This window comes from Coturnix japonica, chromosome 2, assembly GCF_001577835.2.
Source record: "Coturnix japonica isolate 7356 chromosome 2, Coturnix japonica 2.1, whole genome shotgun sequence".
In the NCBI taxonomy this organism is placed as follows: domain Eukaryota; kingdom Metazoa; phylum Chordata; class Aves; order Galliformes; family Phasianidae; genus Coturnix; species Coturnix japonica.
The window spans coordinates 5,905,703-5,921,516 of NC_029517.1; the positions used below are offsets into that span (position 1 = coordinate 5,905,703).

At 40.8% G+C, this 15,814-nt stretch overlaps 1 protein-coding gene across 11 annotated transcripts in view; it reads right to left on the reverse strand.

Annotated features, from left to right (window-relative positions):
• Positions 1-15,814, reverse strand: part of KMT2C (lysine methyltransferase 2C) — a 165,214-nt gene that overhangs the window by 88,051 nt on the left and 61,349 nt on the right. For all 11 annotated transcript variants that reach the window (XM_015852848.2, XM_015852855.2, XM_015852858.2 and 8 more), the window contains 3 exons: positions 14,872-15,078; positions 13,505-13,641; positions 11,772-11,881 (listed from right to left, as the gene is read on the reverse strand). In XM_015852848.2, the coding sequence (XP_015708334.1) occupies positions 11,772-11,881; positions 13,505-13,641; positions 14,872-15,078 (454 nt within the window). The remainder of the gene's footprint in view (positions 1-11,771; positions 11,882-13,504; positions 13,642-14,871; positions 15,079-15,814) is intronic.

Here is a 15,814-nt window from a genome sequence, read left to right on the forward strand (position 1 = left end):
CCAGCTTGAAACATTAATATAATTTCTTTTCTAATCAAAGGTTCACATGTTTCATCTGGCTTGAGCTTTTAGGTTTTTTTTCCCAGTTTGACTAAACGACTCAATTAAACGTATTCCTCCCATCTTTCACCCCCAGACGTAGTGACCCTTTGTCATTATATATATGTATATTTTTAATTCATTAGCTACCAACAAAAAACCCACACACAAATAAGCAACTTGCTTTCCTCATCACTCACTCCTATGACAACACCGACATTCCTTGGGCAAACATTTTGAAGCATGGATATAAAACCCTTAAGCCACAGGCCAACATTTTGCAGGTAATTCAGCTGCTGTTCTGGGGATCCAGGAGGTGGGGACAAGAAGAGGCCGCTTGTTTCATTTTGCAGCACGTTGCCTCAGTAGCTTGCAAAGAAAAAAAGCTGCCAAATTTTGTAATGAATTCCACAGAACATTAGGTCTGATGCTTAGCAGAAGCCATAACTGTTAAGCAAATGATATCCTTTTGATGAATGCCCTTATTTGAAAACAACATTGATTCTTCTAACCCTTTAGCAGTGTCCCAAAACAGATGTGCACAACTGCAAATTCTGTTTGCTTTCAGGTTTACGAAGTGTGATGACATTTTTACAATCACGCATGAGTCCTTTTACCCAGGAGTGAAATAAAACACAATAATTCTTCACCATCTGTTTGTTAATTTTGCATTCATTTAACTTTGCATTTTAAACTAATAATCATTTTCTTATAATATAGTTTGTTCCATTGGTAGAAATTACAGCTGTTCAATTAAAAAAGGAATGGTTTGTAACAGTACACGGTTTTTCTCTAAATGCTTCCATTCCTCTTAATTATAGAGATATTAGTGCCATCAAATGGAAAAAAACTGCCAAGAAATAGTGTTATGTTTTATACATCACAGATTCCCTTAGTAAATGTACATATTTACTTCTGTTTCAGTATCAATTCCCACCTGGTCTCTTCTACATTAAAATCCTTCTCCCCACTACAAGGCTCAGCGCAGCTTTTATTGCTGCTGTGCATGACAGGCTTCTTACACTCCTGAAGGAATAAGGCACAAACAATTAGATGATGTCTCCATTCCATTTGTAGCAAACAGTTACATGAAGCGCAGTCCTACATCTTCATAATGCTTTTCCTTAATCTCCAGTGACAGGCCACAGAGTTTTTGATGTTTTTATTCTTATCTGGTTACAGCTAAACTAGAACTACAACACCACCATAAAAGCTTTTTCTCACATTTACAGTAAAACAGGGGAAACTCTGTTCCTTTATCAATATAAAACCACACTGAAACCACATGAATAACACATCAGAACCGGCGAAAGAAGATAACCTGGATCAATAAAAGACATGGGTCTGGAGAAAGAACGGGAGCCCATCTCAGATTCCAAGCTTCGCAATGTGGGGTTCTGCTTTTCCTGTTGCTGGGTGCAGCTGAGGCTGCCAGTTCACATCAGTTGCACTTCAGCCCCTGAACACGGCATAAATTCTCTTGTGTTGAGGTTCCTAGGCTTAGCAGTGATCACCATCCACAAACATACTCTTCAAGAGACACAGTCTGCTTGGTGCGAGTGTTCCATTAACATCAGAGCGGCTGTTCAGATGGCTAAAAGCATACAGATTCAATCACTGTTTTCTAAAGCCAATTTTATTTGATGGCATGGAAATCTTAGCATCAGAGAATTGCTCTCGTTGTGCACAGGGCTATAACAACAACTCTGCCCCAGCACTAGTCTGAGCAGCTCACTAAAAGCACCCATACAGCAACAAAGAGTTCATCACTCCGTGGATTCACTTTAATTAATGAAGTTCAGGGAAAGCTGAAGAACACCAAATAGGTGCACAACAAGACTAAAGAATTGAATACACAGCAAGTCCATCATGCCCGCATGAAATTAAGAGTGGGAGTACAACCATGTGGTGATGCTCAGCTTCTGGTCTTACCAGAGCTTTAACTACTCTGACCTTTCAGTTTCTCAGATGAGTGAGCACTGCTGCCAGGTCCGACCTTTACCGGAGGATTGATCCATCACAATATTTTAAGTCTGACAGAAAGCAAACATTCGGGAGGTGCCTGAGGCGCATTGGGAAGTGATGGATGCACAGCTCTAACAGTCTTCCCAGCAATTCATCATCTATTTCAAGTTATATTAAAAAAGACCTCACCTACTATGGCATTTGGAAAACCTGAAACTCTTCCCCAGTCTATGTAGCAAATCCGTTTACACTGTAGAAAATGAGTATTTTCTTTTCAAAGCTCAGAGAAACGATTGCAACTTAACTGTCTTTTTGTCTCCTTTCTTTACAAGTCTCCATTCACTTTTAAAGGCTGATGATTTGTCAACACATCTTCCTGGAAATACCACACAGATACCAGCTAATATTGCCATAACAACCTGCAGTCACTGAAAGGGAGAAAATCAACAAAGCAGCACGTGTGTGGATATCTGACAGCAACGCATGTAGATACAGATTCACTATGTACTCTGCAGAATCTGCCACTCTGCCCACTTCAACAGGAGGCAATTTAATACAGAAACTTGAATGGAAGAAAACAATATTTTACCAATTAAAAATTGAAACAGAGAAGGCTGTGTGTGTAATAAAAAGCTGCCTAGGCTGCAGATTGAATGCATGTATCCACGTTGTACATGAAGTGAGGCCACGTCGCAGCAATCTATTCAAGGTGTAGCAGTTGTTTTACCAATGTTAGATGCTCTAGGAAGCAAGTCTTCGTTTATTTCATAACGGCTGTTTTTTCCCCCAGCGCAGTGAAGAGAAACGTGGCATCTTTAAAGGAATACATGAAGTAAAAACACACTGCAAAAACACACCTTGTGAGAAGCGCTCATTTGAATTTCATTAGTTCTTCCGATCGATACTACTGAATAGGATTATTAATATTAATTGTGACTGATGCGCGGGTCAGCTACAAGTTCATTAGTGGCAGCTGACCTACCATCACCTGCCTTCTTTTTATTCCCAGCTAAGAGCTGTGAAATGGACAATTACAGAGATGACAATGAACAGTACCAAGACGTTCATTTACAGAGATGGCTATCAGTAGAAGCTAAGATCATTAGGAAAAAGAGCTTCACTGCAAGCAATGGCTGCACTTATCACCAAGTGTTACAGACTTGCACGTGAAGGGCAGTTGGTCCACAATTGGGAACATCACAATTCATAACACGTCCCTCACGTGTGATTTTTTTCCACGTTATTAAAATGAAGAAAGAACAACAAAAAACAACACTCAAGGACACCTGCATTAACGGGACTGCCTTGTACCGCTGCCTGTAATGTATACGCTCAATCTGCAACTCTGGGACATAACTTACACTAATGGAAGTCAATAACAAAACCTTCAGGGAATTCAAAACTATTTTTTGCTAATGCTTTGGTTTTGCAAGCTGCTGAGCACACCAATCTCAGCAGCAGTTTTGAAGCTACTGCTTAAAAAGCAAACTGATGCCAACAGAGCAGGATGTGTACTCCTGAGTTTTAAATTAAAACATGCCTGTGTGATTTTCTTGAGGACAGGTGGAAGCCCTAAATGAAGATCCACAGCACAAAACAATCTACAACTAGCAGGAAAAAAGCCATTACTAAGACTCTTTCGATTGGAATAACCAAATACACTTTAGAACTCTCACTTCAGTACTGAGATTGAACTTCGGCTTGTTAGAAGAAGCATGTGACCAATGTCCATGAAAAAGAAATTAAGATATATAATTGAATTATACATTATTTATAAGGGAAACAGCTACAAAACCAGGATTAGATTCAGTTGTCTAACAGTATATTTATATGTATATATATACACATGTATATACACGCATATCTGCCGAAAATATTAATGGGATAAATGGGTTACTCCATCCACAGAGGCACTACATGAGGAAGTGCCCAATCTTGACTGAAGAGGATCTGCCTTTGGAGGACTTTCCTTACTCTTTGGAGATCAGGTTCTGTCCTTTTTTAACACATGATATGTAAGGCCCCAAAATAACTTGGTAGGGATAGAAGCTCCTGAAATCAAATGCCCAGCAAGAGTGCTGCCTCAACACAAACTCCAGTGTCATTGCCCCAGTGCTTGGAGTAACATTTAATAAAGGCACCGGGATGAGAGGAGGAGGAGAAGGTGAAGATTTTCTTTGGGCATATTATGGAAGGAGTGTTTTCTACTCAAGTCATGCAAAAAGGAAGAAAAGGCCTTTGTGAAACGCACTTCACCAGTTTGGAACTCACACTAAACAATTTTACTTCAGAGCTTTCAGTAAATTATTTCAGTGAATGTTACTGAATAAAGAAAACCTGCACTAGAAATTCCTTCAGGAACATAAGCCCTTTCATGTTTCGCAGCCAGGCTTTTTGGCTTTCATTTCTGTGCTACTGCTGCTTCTCTCCTGGTGCCCCCAACCCATTTTCACAGCCCTCCCCTCGCATCTGCAATACCTAATTCTGTTCAGCATCAAAACCCCCTCAGAAATTTCTGTGTGATAATCATTTCTCTCCCCTGATACAAGGACCCACATACACAAAATCCAGGGTTCAAGAGAGGTGCGTATTTCTAAGGATTCATCTTGAAAACCCCACAACAGTGAAGACTGTAAGGCTGACCCTGCTATCCTGGTTGCTACAGCAGGACCAACACCAGCACTCCACAGGGAGAACAATGGAATAAGGGAGGTGGCAAAATAAAACACTTCCTTTAGATGAAGCCGTACTGTCTTCAGGAGAATTGTGCACCCTGAGGAATAACAGGGTTTTCCCTCCTTGCTGGCTCTTACCCACCTCTCCAAAGTGACACTGTTTCTTGTTCAGACCTGGAGAACCACAGAGGGAACCAGACAACAAAGCCACAGGAACTGTATTAATGCACTGAAAAAAACCCTGTTTTATGGACAGGTCTCCCTTGTTCTAAATAAAATTTATTAGATAAACTAAAATGTATTTTCCTTTGCAAAGCTGGCAGGAGTGAAGCTTTTGCACGTACTTGGTCTGCACCGAAGAACAAGATACACTTCCAGTATCACCAATGAGTTATAATGTGCACCAACAATAGCACTGCCCGTGTTGATAAACTCACTATTTCTTTTCCATATATTTGGAAGCAAAAAGGTAGGGAGGAAAACACAGCTGTTACTTCACAGAAGGCACAAAACAAAGTAAATCAACAGGAAGACCTCAAAAAGAAATAAAATAAAAAGCAAGAAACCCACCCAAACACGTAGTCAAAACCCAAATCTACACATCCATCTCTTCCTCTGCTTCATCTCAGGAACCAAATACTCCCCCAAATCTTGGCTGGTGAATCAATGCCTTCCCTCCTTTTGTCAACAGAATCAACTCATTAAAGACTAGGTAAAAATTAGCCATACCCAAATTAGTCTCACATTATCACGTGCTTCTTTTTCTTATCAACAGGACCAAACTATGATGACAAGTTATAAGCTAGAAACTACTAGAAAATGAAAAGTGACATCAACGTGCTTGTTATGAACCCAACCACTCAGCAAGGCCTGAAAGTTCTAAACATCCATCAACATATACTGAGTGTACAGTGTTTAGTTATCAAAACACAACAACTACATCAAAAGCGCAAGGGAAAGAAATGAACTTTTCTGCCTCCATAAATGGAAAAGTCAAAATGAAAATCTATTTCAGAGTCCATCCTTCAACCAGAGTCGCCTGGAGTTTGTATTACCCCATTCCTTCCCCATGCTGCTGCCTCTCAATCTGTAACCATACCCCTGGGACAGACCATTTTATGTCATAGGAGTCCCCTCCAACTTTAAATACATTGCTCAGGACTGATGCTCGAGCTTGGAGTCTCATTACATTCTGGGGTAGCCATACCTTACATGCTTAACTAATTACAAAGACACATTACAAGCATTGAAGAGTTCTTCATTCACGTTATTCAGTATCAACTATTCCTAGATTTTCTGAAGGGATATAGAAAAATGTGTTTTATTAGGTACCACAAAATGTGGTCTATAAGACAACTGAGGAAACTGACAACTGTCTTCTGAAAGCTGAGCCCAGGAGTTTGTGGATTTGAACGGAGTGTGTTCTGATAGGAAGCAAAATCCTTCACGTGTGAGAACAACACATTTTTCTTAAGTGTTACACTGCAGAAGAAAAAACGGGATGCACAGAATCCCACTGGATAACTTAACAATAATAATAAAAATCTGGCAAAAGTGACTGTAGGGACAAAACCAACTACTAGGCAAAAAGTTGGCTTTATTTTGTATCAAATATATTATACTTTTTTTTCTTGATTCCTAGAACCAGATTATAGAAGAAAACAGGAGAGGGTGATTTTTTCAATAAGTCTTATTCCTTCTTGTCTGCTTCTTCTCACTTCTTCCCCATGCCCTGCTACTCTATTTTCATGTATGCCTTGCAAAGCAGATACTACGGGATGGTGTCAGTCGATAAACAACAGCCTGTTCATGGCCCAGATTATTTTAATTCCAAGGGCAGAATACTTCAATCATTGCTCATGAGGCAGTATTAATGAGAACTAAGTTTTAAAATCTTGCTGAAGAGGAAAATATCTGTTCTCAGCTGCAGGATCTGCAAAAAGTCTGAACACATACTGGTTCCCACAGCAGCTCCTAACACATAGATCTGACCCACATCAGCCCCACAGCAGCTCCTGCCCCATAGATCTGACCCACATCAGCCCCACAGCAGCTCCTAAACCTCAACAGATTCGCCAAAGCTCTGCTGGCATCATTTATGGTATACAAGGGTATTCCAGAAGAATTACGCATAGTAAAACAAAAACAACTATGATCATTTTAAGATGCCATGGCTGCTTTGCGGAGCTTGGAAAATACAGTTCTAAATTCATTGGCACAGCATCCCTGGTGGCATTTAACAAGCTGTGAGAACTGCCTGATTCACATTCTCCAAGACACAGATGATCTGACTTTAGGTGACCAAAACGCAAACTGTTCTGGAACAGATTAGGTCACAGAAGACAATTTACGTTACTAAAACATTAGGCACCAAAGCCGTACCTGTAGTCATTATGTCTTTCCTTGAAGTACAAGATATGCCTTTAATGGCAGGAAAATGCCCACAAATCTCTAGAGGAATTCCTGAGGTTAAGGGGTGAGGTTATATTCCAATTATGGGCAAACACTTCAAACATACAAACAAACAACAAACCAATCCAAACCTGTCTGTTTTAACTGGTTTTCAACTTTCTCCTCCATATTTTTTCTTCCTTACAGTTTAGTTTCCTAGGAGTCACGCAAGAACTGAGTCTTAAGCAAAGAACTAAAAAATACTGTAAAAATCAACTGAGAATTTAATGCATCAGCTTTCCTACACTGCTCCAAGTTGGAAGCATCCGCAACCAACCTCCTGCCTCTGGTAGCAGACATCAAGGGAAACTGCTCTAAATGAAAGTAAAGACTGTGTTACCAAGAGAAAAGGGCTTACAGGAAAGAAGAGTGTCAAGACAGCAGAGTGGTTTATAGTTTGGAACAAGGCAAGATGCTATTGATTAGCTTGCCTTGATGTAAAGCAACAAGTCCTCCAGTTCTCAGCAGCGATAACGTGCCAAAGAGCCATCAGGAACCCAGCAGGAGCTGAAAACAGCTGCTTCATACACAGAGAAGTTACTGCCCTGATTAAGTAAAAAAAAAAAGTAAAATGGATGGCTGGGAGAAGACTAGAGCAATTTTTCAGCTGCCTGGTTGTGAGAGCCTCAGTCCTGAAAAACCACTTGGCTACTGCTGGAAGAATGAAAGCTAAATATGCAAGGAGCTATAGAGGATCTGAGTTAAGAGAAATCTTACAAAATGGAAACAGAATAATATTGTATTTTAGGATGACTCCTTTGGACACTGCATCAGTACTACGTTACCCTTACTCAGTCTATAAGCAGACAGGAACCTCCTCAGTTTCCACCAACATTGTTTTCTTTGACTCTCCTATCCTTGGCAAGCACTCCTAAACTTGTAAACTGTTCTCTGCATCTTATCAGAAGAAAGAGCTGGCTGGGGAAGTTGACATTACCTTGCTTTCTTGTCAAGAGAAACTGTCCGAACATTATCTACTGTGTCCTCCTTAAATTCACTCCTTTAATTGGGCTACTTTCGTATTTAAAAATAAAACCAACAAAAAACCTACCTTATTACATTCTGATTTGCACAACTTCCTTAAACCATTACCACAAATCATTTTTCCTTCCTAGACAAGCCATGTAACCCCGATTGCTAAAATCTGCCCGGCCCACCAGGGCCCTTCAAGGCAATTTACTGTAATTTTGGTGTACACTGTTGTAGTTTAGAGTGCAAGACACTCGAGACAGAAGCAGAGCTTTCAGCAACTAGGGGATAATGCAGAGATGTGGGACTTTGCAGCATAAAGAAGGGTTATGTCAAGACAACGTAAGGCAGATGAGTAGTAAACTTTATTTTTCCTCAGCAGACTGTAAAGCAACAGCTACCTACTCAATATATGTAAAATGAACAAGGAAATTATAAAGTAGTATTTAAAAAGACTTGAAACTACTTCAGAAACCACTCCCACTAAGAGCTGAGCAGACATAAGCCCTAAGGGCCTCTATTTTAAATGGCAATGCCAGTAAGCCCATCCCATATCATTCATCCAAGCATCAAAAGCCAGAGCCATTAAGAAAATATAACACTGAAGCCAGAAACATAAAGAAAAGCAGAACTCTCTGTTTATCCACATTCTAGTACTGTTTGGTGTTTGTATTTTTTAGCAAGTCCTTTGATTTCTGTTCAGACATTTTCCTTTGCTTTATTTCACATCTCCAGTTCAGTATCATCTCTGCATCTTAGAACAAATATCTGTAAGAAAAAACAGCTCTTCATAACATTGGCAGTATGACAACTTCTTTACTATGTTTTGTTGTTTTTTTTTTAATATATTGAGAAGAGCACATATAAACTATAAGCGATGAAGTTAAGTTTTGGATCAAGCAAGTCACAGGAAGTTTTCTCCTCTATATTGTCAATCTTCTCTTTCAAAACTTGAAACAAAATGACTCCAGAGCCCCATGAAAGTGTATCGGAACAGTGGGGGAAGGAGCTGCCATGCCTGGCTGTTCAGACTCTTAAATTAAACACCATTCAAGCTCCAGAGCTAAAGGTATGATCTCTTACAAAGGATCTTGAATGAAGGTCTGGCAGCTACACTCGCCACCTGCATCACCAGCTCTTCCTCTGGAGTATGTACGTCCACACGAGCTTTATTAATGCAATTACAAGTTCAGTGAAGCCAAATGGACATCTCAACTGGTAAACAGAGTAATAAGAAACACTGTCATATCCAGTTAGAATGGATTTACAAACAATAGACATCCTAACAAATGAGAAACATCAATTTAACACACAACTGAAAGACATCCTCAAAGTTAAGAAAAGCAACAAATTGCTCTCTGCAGCTTGCATTACCTGAACCCAAATACTTTACTATCAAGAAAAAGGTTATTGCACGTCAAAAATTAATCTCTATGTGAAGATAAGGAAAAGAAAAAGTACTTTCCAAGCTAAAGGAAGATGTCAGTGCTACAAACCACATGAGAAACCCATGGGATGCCAGAGGGACTTACAAGAAGACAGCAATCCCCAAACAACAACAACATGAAAAGCAAATTCGGTGGCAAGTAGGAGAAATAACATACAGCCTGTTTCTATTTAAATTATTCTTCTGTAAACCCTGAGCACATTCTTGCATCTGCGCTGCCAACAGTGCTCAGAACACTCAAGCAGATACTTTGCTTTTAAAATGCAGTAACATCACACCAGAAAGAAGCTCAAAATGTTAGCGAATGCAAAACGCAAGCAGCTGTAAATGCGAAAAAGTACACTAAGTGAATTGCTATACCTCTCATTCAAACCCTTTGGAAAAGCCTTGCACAAAGAAAAGATCTTCTCTTAAAGTATTTTTTTCTTGCAGCAGAATATGATGAGCACCTTTTACTTCTTTGTGCCTTCTTTAGCTGAGTGACAAGTTACGAAGCACTGAGGACACTGAAAAATGACGACCAAGCACTACAGACACAACAAAGCAGTTGCACACAACTCTATGCAGCCCCCACAGTGCTGCTCTAAACTCGGGAACAGAGAACTATAGAGGAGTTTGCAGCTTATTTCTTAAAAAGAAATAGAAGCAAAACCTTCCTTGGAGACAGTGGGATGAAGATGACCCGTTCAATCCAGCTGCTCCTCTACAATCAATCTCCCTTGTGCTCTCACTCTTGCTCTCCCCCTGGGGACCTCATCAGAAGGACAAAACAGAATGACCAAAACAACTGCTTCCTTTGTTGGCTGACTGCTGTGCTGAAGGGAAAAAAAGTTTCTCAACATATTCAGCAAGGATTGAACAGAAAAGGAAATACATAGGGTCTGAAATAATGCTATCAGGATGAAATTCAACAGAGCAAAATCCATGCTTTAACACCATGAGGAGTCTGTCATATGCCAGATTATTATTTAGAAGAAGACCATGGATAAAAATAAGTGGATCACAAAATGACTACAAACCACCACCAGAGCTATTCAAGAAAGAAGGGTAAACAAAACCTACGGTGAGATATAAAAAGGCTGGATGGATGGATAGATAGAAACCTAACCTGGTTCTTTCCATTCTTTTAATACATGCACACACATATGAGTGTTTTAACATCTTCAAACTAGTTTAGAACTCAGTTCTGTCAGGTTCGTTCTTTCTAAGTAGTCTTCAGCATTGAAAGCAGAAGCACAGAAATCAATTATATTATTCAAAGTAAAGCATTTATTCAATACGAGTGCATGTAAAAGCAGATGGCACAAGGAAAACTGTATTATACAGCTCATATTGCAAGACTGATTTAAAACAGCTTTTGACTCCACACAATGGAGAACATTTACTGGCATCTTCCACATTGTTTTGTTATTTTAATATAATGCATCAAGAACTTTAAGAAGCAATTAAAAAATAAGCCTAAGTACGATCGCTGGGAAGACAGCAAAATTATGCAGATTTGCTGATAGTGCAACTGATTAGTAGAGAAGATAAAATTATTCAAATCATCAAAACAGGACTGGGAAAAATACAGCCACAAACGGTAAAAACAATGTGAAATAGGTCTCCTCATCACTCCAACACAGCACCAAAAGGAGACCACCTCTGTCAAAGGTGTCTGCTTCTTCACAAGTCCTCGCCATTCCAAAGTCAAATACTAAGTACCTACCTGGGCTGCTCTGAAAGTAATATCTCCTATTCCTTTCAGAGCAACATCACCATTGACAATAATAACACAGGCTTGGCAGTACACACTAGTTTTCCTATGTCAACCTTCTAGCTTGAGAATATTTGTATTACATTTGAGTCGGAACGTTTCAGAATACAAACCAGTAAACAAAAGCCTTCCTCCACTGAGCAGGGGGTTTGCTAATTTGAAGTCAGCTTTTCTTTTGTCTGTATATTGATCAGCTGTATTCTTTCTACATTCTACTTATCTTAAAAGAGGACTTGCAGTCAGAATTAATGGAATTGCATAGAATCTATCATAAAGCCTCTTTAATAAAATGCAAGAGTAGAATTTATCACAAAAGGTACGTAAAACACTATTATGAACATAAGCTCAGAGACCTTTATGTTGATATTGTTGGCAATACCTTGCGTGTCACTTGCTTCCTGCTTGTTTTTCAGCCCCACCCCACTATCTATTTCCTTACTGCTTCAAGCACTCTCATCATTTTACTCACTTCTGTGCTCCCTGAGACAACAGCTTTGTCCACGTTCACCGATAGCTGCTCTTCAGTCTGGCAGACTCCCAGTGACCACTCTGCACAGCGTTGATGAGCCCAGCAATGACCTAATGCATTGGGAGAGAGCGGCTTCAGTTTTACAACTCCATAAAGCATTTCCTGTTAGCACAAAACTTAGTTCTAATAGTACACACTTGCCAGATAAACAGTCTCTCCTCCTGTTCTTGCTGCAGTATTTAGTGGCCTTATTACTGTACATTAAATATACCTCAGTTACTATCAAATACTAAACGCGCTGCAACCTTTTGACACATAAACCATCTTTCACTTCATCGTGGTACAATTCCATGCATCTGTTTCTAATTTTCAGATGCCTGACCATAGAATCGTAACAGGGGGTATATACACAATGTCTGTGCATGAGACACTCATAAGAGATAGATCAGATCCTGGGATTTACTGCAGATAACATTAACCTACATATATACTATTACCTTACGTTTCCCAATGACTGCATGCAGATCTGTATGTTTATGTAGAATGCACTCAAACGATGCTTCATAATTCTACATTAAGCTTGTTATAGTCCATAACGCACCACAGCACAGAAAACTGTGCCAGTACAGATAATAGGGCCAAATGTTTTATTGAGAACTCAGTATCTGCACAAGGGGAATGGGCAGAATTCAACGGGTATATTTTAAAAGAAGTTTCTAATTCAGTCACTAGAAAAACAGCTGCAAATAAAGAAGACTTTTGGAGGAACACTGAGACAGCTTTTTACTACATATAAAATAATGCTTTACGTTCACTGCTGAAATTCGGTATTGCAGTTGGCCAACTTAATCCTTCAGCCACAAAAACAAAACAAAGAAGTTCTGTGAGGGCCTGGGAAGATTCGTGCACAGATCAGAATGACAACATAATTTAGATTGATCACCCGCCCCACCCCACCCGCTACAGTATAACAATTTAAAACAAAATATGGGTGTTTTTTTTCCTAATTAAACTTCAAATTCAGCTTCCACACTCACGAAAGGATGACATTTGTATTACTTGCACTGGGTTAAGAAGAACTGTATTTGCATTTTTGAGGTAAAATATGTGAATGGACTCCTGGCATCAAAGCACAAGGGCATAAATGCTTTCCAAAAAAGTAATTCATAACTGACTAAAAAGAGAAGTTCCATTAAAATGAAAGAACAGATGACAAAGCATAAAGGTTGGGTTTTTTTTTGACAGAAAATCTGCAGATACTGGAAACATGTGAGTGTGTAATACATCTGTTGTTCTTCCAGTATCTCCTCTTTTATATCTTTCCTTCCTTTATTTCAGATTACTTAAGCTCATGCTGCCATCGTGGGGGGTTAAGCTATAGAATTCAGACTTTAAGGATTATATTAAGCTGTGTCTCATTTCTTTTGTTCCTCCCCAAAATACAATCAGGACGCTGAAGGTGTTACCTACTACCTGAATAACTGAAAAGACCTTTGAGTCTGACAATCAACCTGACCAAGTTCCATCGCTAGGACTGTCTGCCTGGTACTTAAAGAGGAAACTACATAGAAATACCATGTAACACTGGCAAAAGTCAGGAAGCAAAATTAAGTATCTGACAAATGGTAGAGCACAAAAAATCAGCTGAAAAAGCTGAAAAACTTCATTCATTATCAATATAGCTACTGTACCCACACTGATGGATAAGAAACAAGGAGAGAAAGGCATCTCACCTGTTGGCTCAAATAAGGCTTGAACATCAATGTCATCTGGTAAGCCAACTGAACTGAGTTCATCCCAGAATTTGACAACCTGATCGTCAGAAGCGGTTTGGGTGCTGACACTCGTACACGATGTACTCAATCGAGATCTGTATCAGGGAGCAGAAGAGGAAAAAAACCAAACTTAGAGGTGACCAGAGTGATCTTTGTTCATTTAGCCAGGTACTTATATGTGATCCAAACTTCAGCAAAAATCATTTTATCGTTAGCATAATGACACGTAATCAACATTGCCTAACATCTGACTTTCTCACACATAACACAACATTTTGAGGGTTAACCAAGTCCTCACTTCCAGTTACTTTTCAATAGCCAGAAAAAGCACTTGATGACTTTCCTTCTCCTGGAGGTTGTCCCCTCCAGGGAGGGGAAAGGGGAAGGGAAGGGAAGGGAAGGGAAGGGAAGGGAAGGGAAAGGGAAGGGAAGGGAAGGGGGAGAGGGAAGGGAAGGAAGGGAAGGGAAGGGAAGGGAAAGGAAGGGAAGGGAAGGGAGGGAAGGGGAAGGAAGGAAGGGAAGGGAAGGCGACAGGGAAGGGAAGGGAACTTGTGGAGAAGAAGAAGAGTATCCCCCCTTCCCTCTTGCACTACTACGAGTGTTTTTTTAACGTTTTTAATAACTAAATGACATCCTCATGACTCACACTGTGACAGAATCCTCCCCTTCCCCCACCAGCTCCAGCACTGAGGGGCACCAACATCAGGCTGTGCCTTGGAGCACAGGGACTGAACACATCAGCAAAAGGTTTGACCCCAAGCGATGCGGTATTCTCAATAGTACAGAGGACAAGATCCCATCACTTAACATCCTCCTTAACTCTGCAATTACATCCAGCACAGCAACACACTCCCAGTCCAGCTGAACTTTGTGCTTAGTCTCTTTTCAGGCCACTACTTGACATGCATAAAGAGTGAGGGGGCCAGGATGGGGGGGCTGCTTCTGCGGGCCTACAGAACACCACTTTCTCCCTGCTGCCATTACACAATGCCCATTTTTACACCGTTGACATCATTATTTGACCACACCGAGCCACCTCCAGTCACAGCCGAGCCGGAACTTGAACTCAATGCTTCGGGAGGGTCGTTTCTGAAGGGCTGTGACAGACCCAGCCCGAGTTCCACCTTAAGTCAGGCCCCGCCGTCCCTCAACCGGGCCCCGCGGGCTGGCGGCGGCCCCGCACCCGCAGCCAATCCTCAGCCTACAAGGCAGCCCCGGCCCGAGCTGCCCCGGCCCTGGCCCCGGGGAGGGAGGGAGGCGGTGTGGGGAAAGGCCCGTGGTGAAATCCACGAGGCCATAAATACCTTAAGGTGAAACGCACTTACTTCTTCTGCCCTCTCTGTTTGCGCGGCGCTGAGTTTTGCTTTGGAGTCCTCTCGCAAGCTCCATCGGCGCTGTCGTTGGCGTCGCTCTTGTTTAAAGGCTGGTTCTTCCATGGGATGACATACCCAGGAGTTGGGCTGAATTGTTTTAAGTCTCCTTGTCCTAACGAGCTTCGTTCACCACAGTAACAAAAGGCGCAGAGTTGTTCGCTGTGGGAGGGAAGATGGTTATTTGGGAGGGGGAAAACAGCAAAAGCTGTTCAGTCCCAAAATCAACTTCTGTGCCAGTTTAACCCTTTATATCCAAACAGCGGCTCCCGAGTGCTGCCAGAACCCAATATGACAGAAGTCTATTTCCAGCTACTTACATAAAAGAACATTTGAGCTCACGGATTCCAACAAGCAAACAAAACCCACCAGGAAATATCTAAATCATTAATATAACCTTCATGTTCAGTGTGTGACAGTTTGTTACATCCCGCCTGTAAGGGGAGGGGAGAGTGAGCACCGTATCTCAAGGCACACATTAGGTAATAAAGGTGGTAGAAAACAGGGTAGAACAGAGTAGGGGAGAATAAACATAATTAAAAGCCACCCTCATTATAAGACCTCAGCATTGCCACCACAAAAAAAAAAAGGGAAAGCCTTCTGTGCACAGTGCACATGTACCACACATGCACCTTCCTGCAAGCACATAAACAGCGTGCTTACATTGTACACTAAGAGATGAACAAACATGGAAACAACAGAATGGGAACAGTCACATCCATGACTGCAGTCACACAGAGCACCCTATGCACAAATCCAAGAGCCCTCGCTTCACATTTAAAAACAACACCTTGAAGCTCTACTAGAGGAGATGTCTATTTACAGAGCTGTGACCATTAAGCTCTCCCTGTACCATTTGCAATTACGTTTTAGCATGCATAACATAGCAGCAGCACTG